The sequence below is a fragment of the Labeo rohita genome, chromosome 14, assembly GCF_022985175.1.
Source record: "Labeo rohita strain BAU-BD-2019 chromosome 14, IGBB_LRoh.1.0, whole genome shotgun sequence".
NCBI classification, from domain to species: domain Eukaryota; kingdom Metazoa; phylum Chordata; class Actinopteri; order Cypriniformes; family Cyprinidae; genus Labeo; species Labeo rohita.
In genome coordinates this window covers 9,690,186-9,703,281 of record NC_066882.1, presented here as the reverse complement: position 1 = coordinate 9,703,281, position 13,096 = coordinate 9,690,186, and the positions used below count along the sequence as shown (strand labels likewise).

General features: G+C 34.8%; 1 protein-coding gene across 2 annotated transcripts; it reads left to right on the top strand.

The window, feature by feature from the left end:
• Positions 1 to 3,393: 3,393 nt before the first annotated feature.
• Positions 3,394 to 12,573, top strand: si:ch73-335m24.2 (protein eva-1 homolog C). 2 transcript variants are annotated; one of them, XM_051127253.1, is made up of 8 exons: positions 3,394 to 3,590; positions 6,523 to 6,725; positions 6,819 to 6,942; positions 7,252 to 7,404; positions 7,944 to 8,087; positions 8,181 to 8,252; positions 9,860 to 9,940; positions 11,074 to 12,573. In XM_051127253.1, the coding sequence occupies exons 1-8, from the start codon at positions 3,497 to 3,499 to the stop codon at positions 11,460 to 11,462; spliced, it is 1,260 nt and encodes a 419-aa protein (XP_050983210.1). In that variant the 5' UTR covers positions 3,394 to 3,496; the 3' UTR covers positions 11,463 to 12,573. The 2 variants fall into 2 exon arrangements, with proteins under 2 accessions (XP_050983210.1, XP_050983211.1); XM_051127254.1 differs by lacking the exon at positions 9,860 to 9,940 and having other exon boundaries at positions 3,395 to 3,590.
• The last annotated feature ends 523 nt before the right edge of the window (positions 12,574 to 13,096 follow it).

Sequence of the window (13,096 nt, the reverse complement as noted above, 5' to 3'; positions counted from 1 at the left end):
AAGTAATGTCTGGTTGGTTTATATGCCTTATTTAGTAGAATATCCAAGCCGCACTTTTCCATAAAATGAAAGCGAATTACCACACCTGTCAAGATAGAATTTTAAAGCAGTATTTTTTTGTAAAATAGCCACCTTATTGCTACCATAAGAGTGGACGCAACCATTTGTAACTTGAATGTGTGAGGCTTCTGATACCATCCGCTTCCAGTTATTTTTAGCTGTTCAAAAATACTTGGTTAGCTGTTTTACTAAAGAATTAAGCTCCAAGAAACCATGGTTTACAGTGAATTCTTAAAAGCTAAGAGGCGTTGTTTGTAAAACCCCCTTAGCTGTTATAAATTCACTGTAAACCACGGCTTCACGAGGATTGTTGCTTTTATAAAACAGTTATTCCATATTCGTAGTAAAGTTTCACAAAATAAAACAGAGCACATAAAGTCTAATGATATTAATAAAAACAGTATTCTTCCACCAAACAATGTAGTTCCTCAGAAACAGTTGTGGTTGCAACAAAGAAGTAAACAAAGACGTATGTTTGTAGAGTAATTTACAACAGCTTTGAACGTGGCTCAACCAATCAGAATCAAGCACCGGAACTATCCATTTTTTAATTTATCATAAAATGAAAATTCTGTCGTTAATTACTCACCCTCATGTCGTTCCAAACCTGTAAGATTTTTGTTCATCTTCGGAACACATATTAATATATTTTTGAAGAAATCTGAGTGCTTTCTGATTCTGCATAGACAGCAATGCAAATGACACGTTCAAGGCCTAGAAAGGTAGTAAAGACATTGTTAAAATGGTCCGTGTGACATCAGTGATTCAATCATAATGTTATGAAGCTACAAGAAGTGTTTGTGTGCAAAGAAAACAAAAATAACAACTTTATTAAACATTTTTTTTCTCTTCCTGTCTAGGCAGGGTGAGAAAGCTCTTGGATTTCATCAAAAATATCTCAATTTGTGTCCGGAAGATGAATGAAGGTCTTACAGGTTTGCAACGACATGGGGGTGAGTAACTAATGACAGAATGTTTATTTTTGTGTGAACTATCCCTTTAAGAATGAGTAAATAATAATTTTTTTTTTTTTTTTTGGTGAACTATCACTTTAAGTATAAAAAGGCTGGTGATAATACTGTACTACGTATATACAAAACAAGAGCCTGACATGGAAACTCCTAACAAATCCTGGAAATCAAGCGAGTTCCACTTCGTGCTGACACAGGAAATGAGCCGTGCCAGTTTACCCAGTGTACTCCCTCCACCTGGAGCCAGTAGGACTATGAGTAACAGATCTGAGCTGTGAGCTGTTTAGTTCATGCTAGCTTCTTATTTCCGTAATACTGCAACACCGCAAAGAATATACCACCAAACAAGAAATCACCATGGTGATGATGAGCTGTAAGAATGCAAGAGTAGCCTCTAATCTGATGTCTCATCAGTCACTAAGCAAACATGTCAAAGGTCAGCACCTTATTGTACAGCATTTGATTCACAAACATTACCATCAGGGACTAGAACAATCTCCTATGTGGGGGTGGACTTTTCTTTGACTTGGGGAGGGTGTTTATACTGACAGATTGCTGAGAAGGCTAAGACACAGCATATAGATAGTCCTACACGTCTTCTGCATATTAGTCAGCACATGTGCAGATTGCATGTTGTTCTTACAGAGATAGAAGACTGACACAAGAGTCATATTTTCAGATATATGTATTTAGTTGCTATGGCAACAGAGCAACCACTGACCTCTCTTCTCCAGGCTGAGAGAGGAAGCACTTATCCTGAGATGATAGGCTATCTACAGGACATCCAGCAGCTGGGAGTACACAGCTTGGAAAATCCTTGCTTTATCTCCCTGGAACAGGACCCCAAATGTTGATCATGAGGGCCCGCTGCTGTCACTGTACGTCAACACACGCAAAGGAAACGAAATAGGCAAGCTCAGCTAAGATCATTTCTTGTTTTGGGTTTTTTTTTTTTTTTTTTTTTTTTTTTTTCAGAAATCTGAAAATGGAGAGAAATCTGATTTAATTAAAAATGTAAAAAAGCACTTTCTTAAAACAAGATCTATTTAAGAAACAAAAGTATGTAAAATAATAATAATTATTTATAGAGAATATTTTCTGTTATCTGATATGCACACTACCCTTTAAATATTTGGGTTGATAAAAGTTTGTAATTTATTTGAAAAACTTGAAAGAAATGCTATTTGATCAAAAATACAATAAAAACAGTAATATTGTGAAATATTATTACGATTTAAAATAACTTTTTTTTTTTAAATACATTTTACAATGTAATTTATTCCACTGTTGGCAATACCCTATATTATAATGTTATGTGATATACACTACCAGTCAAAAGTTTTTGAACAGTAAGATTTGTAGTGTTTTTTAAAAGTCTCTTCTGCTCACCAAGCCTACATTTATTTGATCCAAAGTACAGTAAAACAGTCAAATTTAGAAATATTTTTACTATTTTAAATAACGGTTTTCTATTTGAATATATTTTAAAGTGTAACTTATTCTTGTGATTTCAAAGCTGAATTTTGAACAGCTTTTAAGATTTGTATAATGTTACAAAAGCTTTTTATTTTTAAAAAAGATCTTTCTATTCATTCTGAAAAATATACCGTTTTAGATATTGATAATAATAAGAATAAAACATTTCTTGAACAACAAATCAGTAAATTAGAATGAAAGGATCATGTGACACTGGAGTAAATATGCAAAAAATTAGCATTGATCACAAATAAATTACATTGTAAAATATATTCAAATTGAAAACAGTTATTTTAAATAGTAAAAATATTTCAAAATGTTACTGTTTTGCTGTACTTTGGATCAAATAAATGCAGGCTTGGTGAGCAGAAGATTAAAACTTTTTCTGTTCAAAAACTTTTGACGTAGTGTATGCTTAAAACAAGAAAATGAAGAAAGAGTCAAACATTATATTTTATTACATTATATTTCAAAAAAACTAAACATTAGTATAAATATATTTTTAAAAATACATTTTAAGATATGTTAAAGCACTTGAGATCAATGTATATGAAAGATATATATGAAAACCAGTCTTAATATACTAAGGCTCTTTTCAGGTTAATTTAACTTGTTTGAGCTGTTAAATAAGACTAGAATTCTGATTTAGATTTAAGTATTACTGAATACTGTCCTGTGTGGTACTTTTGAGTGAAAACTACATTTATTATAATCAGGAATAGCTGCTTATTACAAACAGACGTGTGAATTCCGTCACCTCACGAAAACCCTTTTAAATAATACATGGAAAACAAGCATGAAAACTGTCTAATTAGTGCAATGACACAAATGTGTGTCAGTGTCAATGCCGTTGAAAGAGCGCTTGTTCTCCTCTCAGCACAATGCTGCCATTTACCCCTTTCTCCTGGTCAGAAGTCAGAGGGCAGTAAACAGCCAAACAACTTCTCCTAGTTAAAAATCACAGCGCTTCGTAATGTGAGTTGTGCACTATGTCTCCATGGAGCTCTTGTTGGTCCTGGTGTTTCCTGTCCAGCGCCCTATGTGTCAACACACGCCAAAGCTCATCAGCTCCAGATTTCACTGGTAAGTGTTGTTTTTTTTTTTTTTTTGTAATTTTATGACTGTGATAGAGGAAATTCAACATGCTGTCTTGGAGCGAAGCTCCCAAAGGAAAGAGAACACTCTGTGTTTTGACTTTCACACAGTCCTTGTCAACAATCTGTAGCGTATCAGCTTAAGAGAGACGGGTGTTAGGGTCACAGAACTGTCCCATCCTCCTCCATTGTTTGAGGACAATCCGTATAGGAAAGGAAGGCAGTTATCTTATTAACCCACTCCTAACCAAAAACACATTTTATGTAAAAGCTTGGCTGATGGAGTGCACATTTTGGGCTTCAAAAGACATTAGAATCAACACATATGAAGCCAGCTGCAGAGTTTATGTGTCACAGTACTATAATAGTCAGCATTTAAGTGTCCCTGACGAATGTTGGCTTCTGAAGTCAGATGTTCTGTTTAGTGGCTTCAAGTAATAATAAGCCAAGAATAGCTCATTGTGTTTATTTGAGAGTGTGTCTGTGCCTGGCACTGCATAACAGAGGGCTCTACAGATGCAGAATGGCCTAACCCGAGACAGAGAGAGGCACAGGCCAAACATTACAATTGCCATTGATCCAGTTCCTGCTCATTGAATACACATGGATATGGTCCAGTGAAGGAACAACGTAATGTTTACAACGCAACAGTCTGGAAACCTGAACTGCATGGAAAATTGGAGGATACGAAAGAGAAAAATTCTTCTAGAGAAGGAAATGTCATGCAGTATCCCTCATTTATATTCTCCACTTACGTTCTCCAAGATTTAAATCCCAAGTTCGCAGTGTAGTGTACAGGAAGACCTCTTTCAAATCCTGTCGGGGTAATTTCCTCTGACTACATGGCTGTCTTTGACCTCTGCCTCTCACTTTCAGTGCAGTTGAGGATATGGAAGATGAAGAATTCCTAATATACCATTTTTTAAAGGAAATGTGTCAATAGCAGTTTAACTTGAGATTTGAATGGTTTAAAGCTCAAGTTAAGCTGCTCTTGACACATTTCCTTTAAAAAATGGTTGTAAAATTGTTTTTAAACTAGTTATTTTCAGATTGTCTTTTTAGATTAATCCCCAAAACAAAGTATTAAAAAAATGCATAATATATTATTAATACAAATAAATGCATAGGTTTATAAGTATTTTTGTTCTTTTTTATTATTTACAATTCTCTACTCCTAAATTACAGAAATAAATTATTAAAAAAAATGTATTGTTATTAACCGCATAAGCCTGCTTAAACGATTAATGTTTATTTAGTCAGTTTTCCATTTTCCCCTCCCAAATCACTGAAATGTATTATTAATAAATTTGTATCAGTAATTATTTGTATAATCTTTTATCTTATTTACCATTTTGTTCTTAAAAATCACTTAACTTTATTATTATAAAAAGGTTTTATTAATTATTTCATAGGCCCACCAAGATGCAAAATAATTAACACTATTTTATTTTATTTTATTTTATATTTTTTATTGAAACCCTATTGTCCCTGTTAGAATGGTCATGGATGAGTGACTTCCACATAAAACTGATCGTGTAGACCAAACCGGAAATCGTACAGACTTGAAACTTGGAGGGATGGTAGTACTCACACCGCCTACAACATGACCAAGGCCCACCCCAGTCGGCCTGATGGGGGCACTACAGCAATCGGAAGTCATTTTTGCGTATTCCCCATTTTTTGCGAAACCTGCTTTTGCGAACTAGTCCTAGGTTTTTCGCCCGATTGGAATCAAACCAGTGCAGAAAGCTTCTCTGGAGAGTGAATATCAATAATTATCAAAAAAAAAGTTTTGTTTTAACTTTCAACTCACTGTGGCAAAGGGATGTCAAAACTTTCTCAGTGGGCCCCAAAGGTCTGTGAGAAATTTAAAAGAAATCAGTCACTGGGGGACAGTGTCGAGTTTTTTGAGGGTGTAAACGATTGTAAATTGCGTAATTTGTTTCGCACATACACGCAATATTCGTATCGTATGATAGACCTCCTTATTCTGAACAACTTTGCCTCTAGAACAACTGCTGTCAAACTGTTTTTTAAATGAATGAGAACATGTGAAAAAGCTACTTTTGCAAATTAGCCCTAGGTTTTTCGCTCAGTCTGGAAAAAACCACCGCAGTGCAATTCTCTGGACTCTCTAGGTAAATGATTATCAAAAACATGTTGAAATTTACCCTTTGGGAAGCTATAACGGTCCTTTAGAAAAGAGGCTTGTCCAAACATACCTAAAAGCTTATAAAGCCTAAACAAAAACTCAAAACTTCACAAAAACCCGCTGAGCACATGCGATTCTAACAGTGACTCTAAACAAGTATGCAATGTTTCAGGGAGATCGGACCACAGCTGGCAATATAACAGTCATGGATGTTAGAAAAACATTATATTTCTATGGTAAATTACCTGGATTTGACAACAATGCTTTTTTAATAATTGATTTAGGTGGTTACAGGCTTGTTAAATAATATGTGATGTCTTTTTCCTTATGGGATTAAATACCTTAAAAGCTTGAACCCCGGTAATCGCTGTTTGCAGCTATATTTTTATTTTATTTTATTTTATTTTATTTTATTTTATTTTATTTTATCTTCCTGAGTTCCAACCCAGTTGGAAATTTCTGTTATGGAATTACTGTATTTGTAAGATTAAAACTGTTGTGGTAGAAACCCGAGAACAGCTTTCTGCATTGGAAAGTTTTAATGTCAGCCACACCCTGACAAGATTAGATAAGTGAGGGAGTTGGTTTGCCCATTGTCATTCTGCTGGATTTGCACTGCAACAGGCTTGTAGAATCAGTGTACTGTACATTAGTTGTGGTCAAAGCTGTTTTCTGAAAGCATTCACAGTGCCTTGTTTGTATGCTGGGCAGTGACATAGGCAATAGTGACGCTCAACTGACGTTTTGTCTGCATATATTTTCCACTTAGATTACCTCCACAGGATCCTGAAGAACCACACTGCCCATGCGTGTGATGGAGAGACGCTGTCCATCAGATGCCCCACCAGAACATCTGTGGTTGTTCTCTCAGCATTTTATGGACGCCGCATTCCGAGTCCATATTTATGCCCACACCCAAACCCAAATGTAACCGAGGAAAACAGAGACTGTATATCAACCATAGCCATTCAGGTATCTTTGATGTGCATTTACTCATTCTTTAAATCTCCAGAAATCATAAAAATGAATAAATTGCAGTCAGAATGTGTTTTTTTGAATGTTTAGAAAGTGATGTCTGAGTGCCAGGATCGACGGGAGTGTCAGATTCCTGTGGTGAGTCCTGTGTTTGGTCAAGATCCCTGCCCTGAAACCAGCAAATACATCATTGTCTCCTACAAGTGCAAGCCTGGTGAGACGCCTATATTTGTGTTTTAGTGACATTTTGTAACCGAACAGGATATCTATATCGATAACTGTGTTTACATGCACCCAAATAATCATATTGATGGCTCAGTTGATTCAGTTGAAGCTTGTAAACAACAGAAGTCAAACTGATGGAGCTTGATTCAAACTAATTTTGGTTTGGTTGAAAGTGCTAGTTTAGTCCTGAAATAGTTTGATCTATAGAAACAAAGTAGGCATGTACATGTTTGAATCTTTTAAATCAGATTTAGAATATCTTGCATGCACACACCTAATGTATTTTCCTTCTCCACAGAGTATCATCGCTCGAGAACGGTATGTGAGAATGAGCGGTTGAAGCTGGCCTGTAAGAATGACACGGTTTTGGCCATCTACTCAGCCACGTTTGGCCATCTGGAGCATGACAGCCTTGAGTGCCCTCAAGAGGCTAAAACGAAACCAGACATAGGTCTGAGACTGAAATAACACTTTTCTCCCATCTAGTGGGAAGGTTTTGCTACAACAGCAGAGGCAGAAATCATCTTCCTAAACCACAAAACCAGTCGTAACTCATTTGTGTATATTTGTAGCAAAAGCCAACAATGCACTGTATGGGTCGAAATGATCAGTTTTTCTTTAATGCCAAAAATCATTAGGATATTAAGTAAAGATCATGTTCCATGAAGATATTTTGTATATTTCCTACCGTAAATATATAAAAACGTAAGTTTTGATTAGTAATATGCATTGCTAAGAACTTCATTTGGACGACTCTAAAGACGATTTTCTAAATAGTTTCCAGATTTTTAAATAGTTGTGCATCAGCCAAATATTGCTCTGTCCTAACAAACCATACATCAATGGAAAACTTATTTCCATTATTTAGCTTTCAGATGATGTATAAATCTCAGTTTAAAAAAATTGACCCTTATGACAGGTTTTGTGGTCCAGGGTCACATATATATTTACAAAAAGGCATTCGTTTAATAAAATTATGTTTCCTGTTAGAGTGCTTGTCTCCGTCAGCCTTGAGGAGGGTGTCAAGGAAGTGTCATGGCAGGACAAACTGCTCTGTGCTGGCTGATGCTCAGGGATTTGGAGACCCTTGCTTCCCTGGGACCAAAAAGCACTTGCGAGTCTCCTTCACTTGTGGTATGTTTCAATAGGTTTAGAGAAACTACAAATACTGTATTCATTAATGTTGAAGCAGTCATAAAAAGACTTACGTTGTTGCTGTGTATTTAGTACCACGGTATCTGCTGGAAGATGTTGGACGTGGAAACATAGATCCTTTCTTGCTCTCTGACTATACACATGGTAAGAAAAAGAACTTTATAGCGCAAATTCTCTTCATTACTAAGCTAATTTTTATTTGAATAAACTAGCTTGTATTAAAAACATATTTTCAACCTAATAACTCTGATTCATTTAATGTGAAAAAAAATGACAGTTGTGGTCAAAAGTTTACATACACCTTGCAGAATCTGCAAAATGATAACAATTTTAACAAAACAAGAGAGAACATAAAAATTGCATGTTGTTTTTTATTTAGTACTGCCCTGAATAAGCTATTTTACTTTACAGATGTTTACATATAGTTTACAAGACAGTAGTATTGGCTGAGGGACTCATAAACAATTATTGCAAATGGTGAAACATTCACTGATGCTCAAGAAGGCAACAAGATGCATTAAAGGAGAAGTCGACTTCCAAAACAAAAATTCACATATAATGTACTCACCCCCTTTTCATCGAAGATGTTCATGTCTTTCATCAGTCGTAAAGAAATTATGTTTTTTGAGGAAAACATTTCAGCATTTTTCTCCATTTTTCTTTTGCTATGGTGCCCCAATTTTGAACTTTCAAAATGCAGTTTAAATGCGGTTTCAAAAGATCCCAAATGTGGTTGTAAACAATCCCAGCCGAGGAAGAAGGGTCTAATCTTTGTTTGATCGTTTTGAAGCCGCATTTAAACTGCATTTTGGAAGTTTAAAATCGGGGCACCATATCAGTCCATTATATGGAGAAAAATGCTGAAATGTTTTCATAATTTCATAAAGACTATAATTTCTTTACGACTGAAGAAAGAAAGACATGAACATCTTGGATGACAAGGAGGTACATTATATGTAAATCTTTGCTTTGGAAATGGACTTTAAAGGGATAGTTCACCCAAAAATGAAAATTCTGTCATTAATTACTCACCCTCATGTCTTTCCAAACTTGTAAGACCTTAGTTCATCTTCACAAGAATATTTTTGATGAAATCCAAGAGCTTTCTGACCCTGCATAGACAGCAATGCAACTACCACATTCAGGGCCCAGAAAGGTAGTACGGACATTGTTAAAATAGTCCATGTGACATCAGTGGTTCAACCGTAATACTGTGACACTATGAGAATAGTTTTTGTGCACAAAGAAAACTAATAACGTCTTTATTCACAATTGAACCACAGATGTCACATGGACTATTTTAACAATATCCTTACTACCTTTCTGGGCCTTGAACGTGGTAGTTGCATTGCTGTCTACGCAGGGTCAGAAAGCTTGTCATCAAAATATCATAATTTGTGTTCAACAAAGTTCAACAAAGGTCTTACAGGTTTGGAACGACATGAGGATGAGTAACAGAGTTTTCATTTTTGGGTGAACTATCTCTCTAAGAGATGGGGGGTGTATTAGAAATCAAGCATATGTAAATTTTCCTGTTATGTGATTTTCAGGGCAGTACTAAATAAAAAATAAAAACATTTGCATTATCCTTGTTATTGTTTTAATATTATTAATATTTAGCATTTTTTAAAGCTGTATTTAAACTTTTGACCTCAACTGCACATGACTCAGCTGTATAACATTACTGCCAGTCATCAGTTGTTAATGGTCTTGCTGACTGCTGGATCCAATCCCATCTTCCCCCTTCACAGGAGGGTGGTACACTGGCCCCGGTGTGTCCAGACCACAAAACATTTACACCAACTCTCTGGAAATCTTTTCCCAAATCCAGGGTATGTTAGATGTGTGGTCTGATCCCAAAATGTTCAAATGATTTATTTTTATTTTTCTTACTATTATCCATCTTTTTTTATGATCAATGTTTTATGCAATTTTAAAATGTACACATGAACATACATGTATCAGCATGCATAAACACTTAAAGGAGAAGTCCACTTCCAGAACAACAATTTACAAATAATTACTCACCTCCTTGTCATCCAAGATGTCTTCAATTGTAAAGAAATTATGTTTTTTGAGGAAAACATTTCAGGATTTTTCTTCACATAATGGACTTCATTGGTGCCCCGATTTTGAACTTCCAAAATGTATTTTAAATGCAGCTTCAAAGGGTTCTAAACAATCCCAGCCAAGGAAAAAGGGTCTTATCTAGCGGAGCGATCTGTAATTTTTTTTTCGAAAAATAAAATATTGTATACTTTTTAAGCACAAAAGCTTGTGCAGCACAGGGATGGGATGCGTGTTCACGACACTACGTACTATCGAATCTCTACAAAAGGTCACGCGGAATGTAGTCGCAAATACAGGCCCAGTGTTTACAATGCGAACGCGCAAAGACTAAGAAAGTACAAATAAGTAAAACGCTGTTTACAGACAAAAAGGTACAACGATGTCGGACGATTCTGAAGTTGTAGGAGAAAATAAGATGGAATTTTTTGCCATTCTCTATCTTTATGAGCCGGAGTACACAGAAGATGAACCCTTTGAAGCCGCATTTAAACTACATTTTGGAAGTTCATAATCGGGGCAAAATCCTGAAATGTTTTCCTCAAAAACCATAATTTCTTCATGACTGAAAACAAAAAACATGAACATCTTGGATGACAAGGGGGTAAGTAAATTATTTGTGAATTGTTGTTCTGGAAGTGAACTTCTCCTTTAACACAAACTATATACACGCGCCAAAGCCTTAGAAAACAAATTAATTTATGGATATGAAAGATTATATATTTTCTTTATAGTTTGCTAACATCAGCAGTCAGCAATGGCCTTCTCATATACTAAATGTGTTAGTATCTTACTACTTGATTTATCCTCCTGTTGTTTCTGTTTTTGATTATATTGTTTGTTGAATTTTAAATGTTAATTTATTTTATTCACTTGGCCTCTTTTTCATTTCCCCAAGGTCTTCCGGAGACAGTGGCTTTATATTTTGTCTCTGGCATCTGCGCTGGTCTGTTCTTCTTGCTGTGTTTGTTTGGTCTCAAATCCACTCTGATTAGAGATCTGAAAGACCTGGCTTCTGAGCTAGGAGATGATCTCAAGTCCTCCCACAGGACACATGGAGGACTAATAGATGATTTTGACGACGATGATGCCTCCTTGCGGAATTCTTTTCGCCACCTCGCACGCCCTTACCGCACACCAGACGTGTTCAATCCAGAGATGATAATGACAGTGGTGATGGAGGACAGGAAGGATGAAGACAAACCTGAGATGCCCAATGGAGACATCTGGCCTCATATTAACTCCAGCCCTTACGCCATGCACAAAATCAAAACCTCATCTGCTTAATCTTGATGCTGTCTGCATATCTGACTGTTTTCTTTATTAAAAGAAACACTAATTATATCGTTTAACATGAGTGAAGTCCAAGATTAGGGTTTCTGTATCTTAAATGTGTTATAAGAATTGTGACATCAGTGTCAAGCCTACCTGCTTATGTTTTTTGAATAGACTTTATTTATGTACACTACCAGTCAAAAGTTTTTGAACAGTAAGATTTTTAATGCTTTTTAAAGAATTCTCTTCTGCTCACCAAGCCTGCATTTATTTGATCCAAAATACAGCAAAAGCAGTAATATTGTGATATATATTTACTATTTAAAATAACTGCTTTCTATTTAAATATATATTTTAAAATGGTACTATTCCTGTGATCAAAGCTACATTTTCAGCATCATTACTCCAGTCTTCAGTGTCACATGATCCTTTAAAAATCATTCTGATATGCTGATTAGTTGTTCGAAAAATATATTTTTATTATTATAATCAATATTTAAAACAGTTGAGTACATTTTTGGGATTCTTTGATGAATAGAAAGATTCAAAGATTAGAATTTATCTGAAATAAAAAGCTTTTGTAACATGATAGATGAAAGAACATGAAAGAAATTATAGAAATGAACACTTTTATTTAGCAATGTTCAAAGGTGATGATAAAGACATTTATAATGTTACAAAAAATTATATTTCAGATAAATGCTGTTTTCTGAACTTTCTATTCATTAAAGAAACCTGAAAAAATCTACTTGGCTGTTTTAAACAAATGTTTTTTGAGCAGCAAATCAGAATATTAGAATGATTTCTAAAGGATCATGTCACTGGAGTAATGCTGCTGAAATTCAGCTTTGAAATCACAGGAATAATTACATTTTAAAATATATATTTAAATAGAAATCAGTTACTTTAAATAGTAAAAATATTTTAAAATGTTACTGTTTTTGTTGTGCTTTGGATCAAATAAATCCAGGCTTGGTGTGCTGAAGAAACTTCTTTAAAAACTGTTCAAAAACGTTTGACTAGTATATGCATTTTCATATTTCTGTATAATTCAAACTGTGATCTGATTTCTTTGGATGGAGTGCACATTAAAAATAAAATAATGGTGTGCTTATCAAACTTGGCTGAAATTTGGTTTGAATTTTTAGCATCTAAAAACAGATAATCGGTTCTGTGTGAACAAATGGGTGGCGCTGAAAAAATAATACACTGGGAACACACAAAATCATTATGCAACCAACGCGCATCAATCGTATATCCGTTTTCATATTTAAGGTAAGTGTTGTGGAGTAACTAGTTACGTGTAACGGAATTACGTCATTTAATTACAAAATAAATGTAACTGTAATTAGTTACAGTTACTGATAAAAAATGTGTAATTAAATTACAGTTACTTTTGAAAAAGTTAATGATTACAAAGGGGGTTACATATGAATTTTTTCACATACACACACCCACATACAGATTTAATTGACTTCTTTCTAAAATTGCATTGTGACCGCTCTAAAATGAGACACAAATGTTTCAGGAGTTTAGGACACAGAATAGGACACACTGTCGCCTTAGGATTATAAGGTTCTATCTGACCTTTTTTTTCAAAATTGAGTTATTTACATATTCTTATTCGGTGACAACTTATTTACATT

What these genes read in the sequence shown, in the direction of transcription:
- si:ch73-335m24.2 (XM_051127253.1), top strand. Translation starts at nt 3,497, where the DNA reads ATGTCTCCATGGAGCTCTTGTTGGTCCTGGTGTTTCCTGTCCAGCGCC. An exon ending in ATCAGCTCCAGATTTCACTG is followed by an intron (nt 3,591 to 6,522) that starts GTAAGTGTTGTT and finishes TTTTCCACTTAG; the next exon opens with ATTACCTCCACAGGATCCTG. An exon ending in AATCTTTTCCCAAATCCAGG is followed by an intron (nt 9,941 to 11,073) that starts GTATGTTAGATG and finishes CATTTCCCCAAG; the next exon opens with GTCTTCCGGAGACAGTGGCT.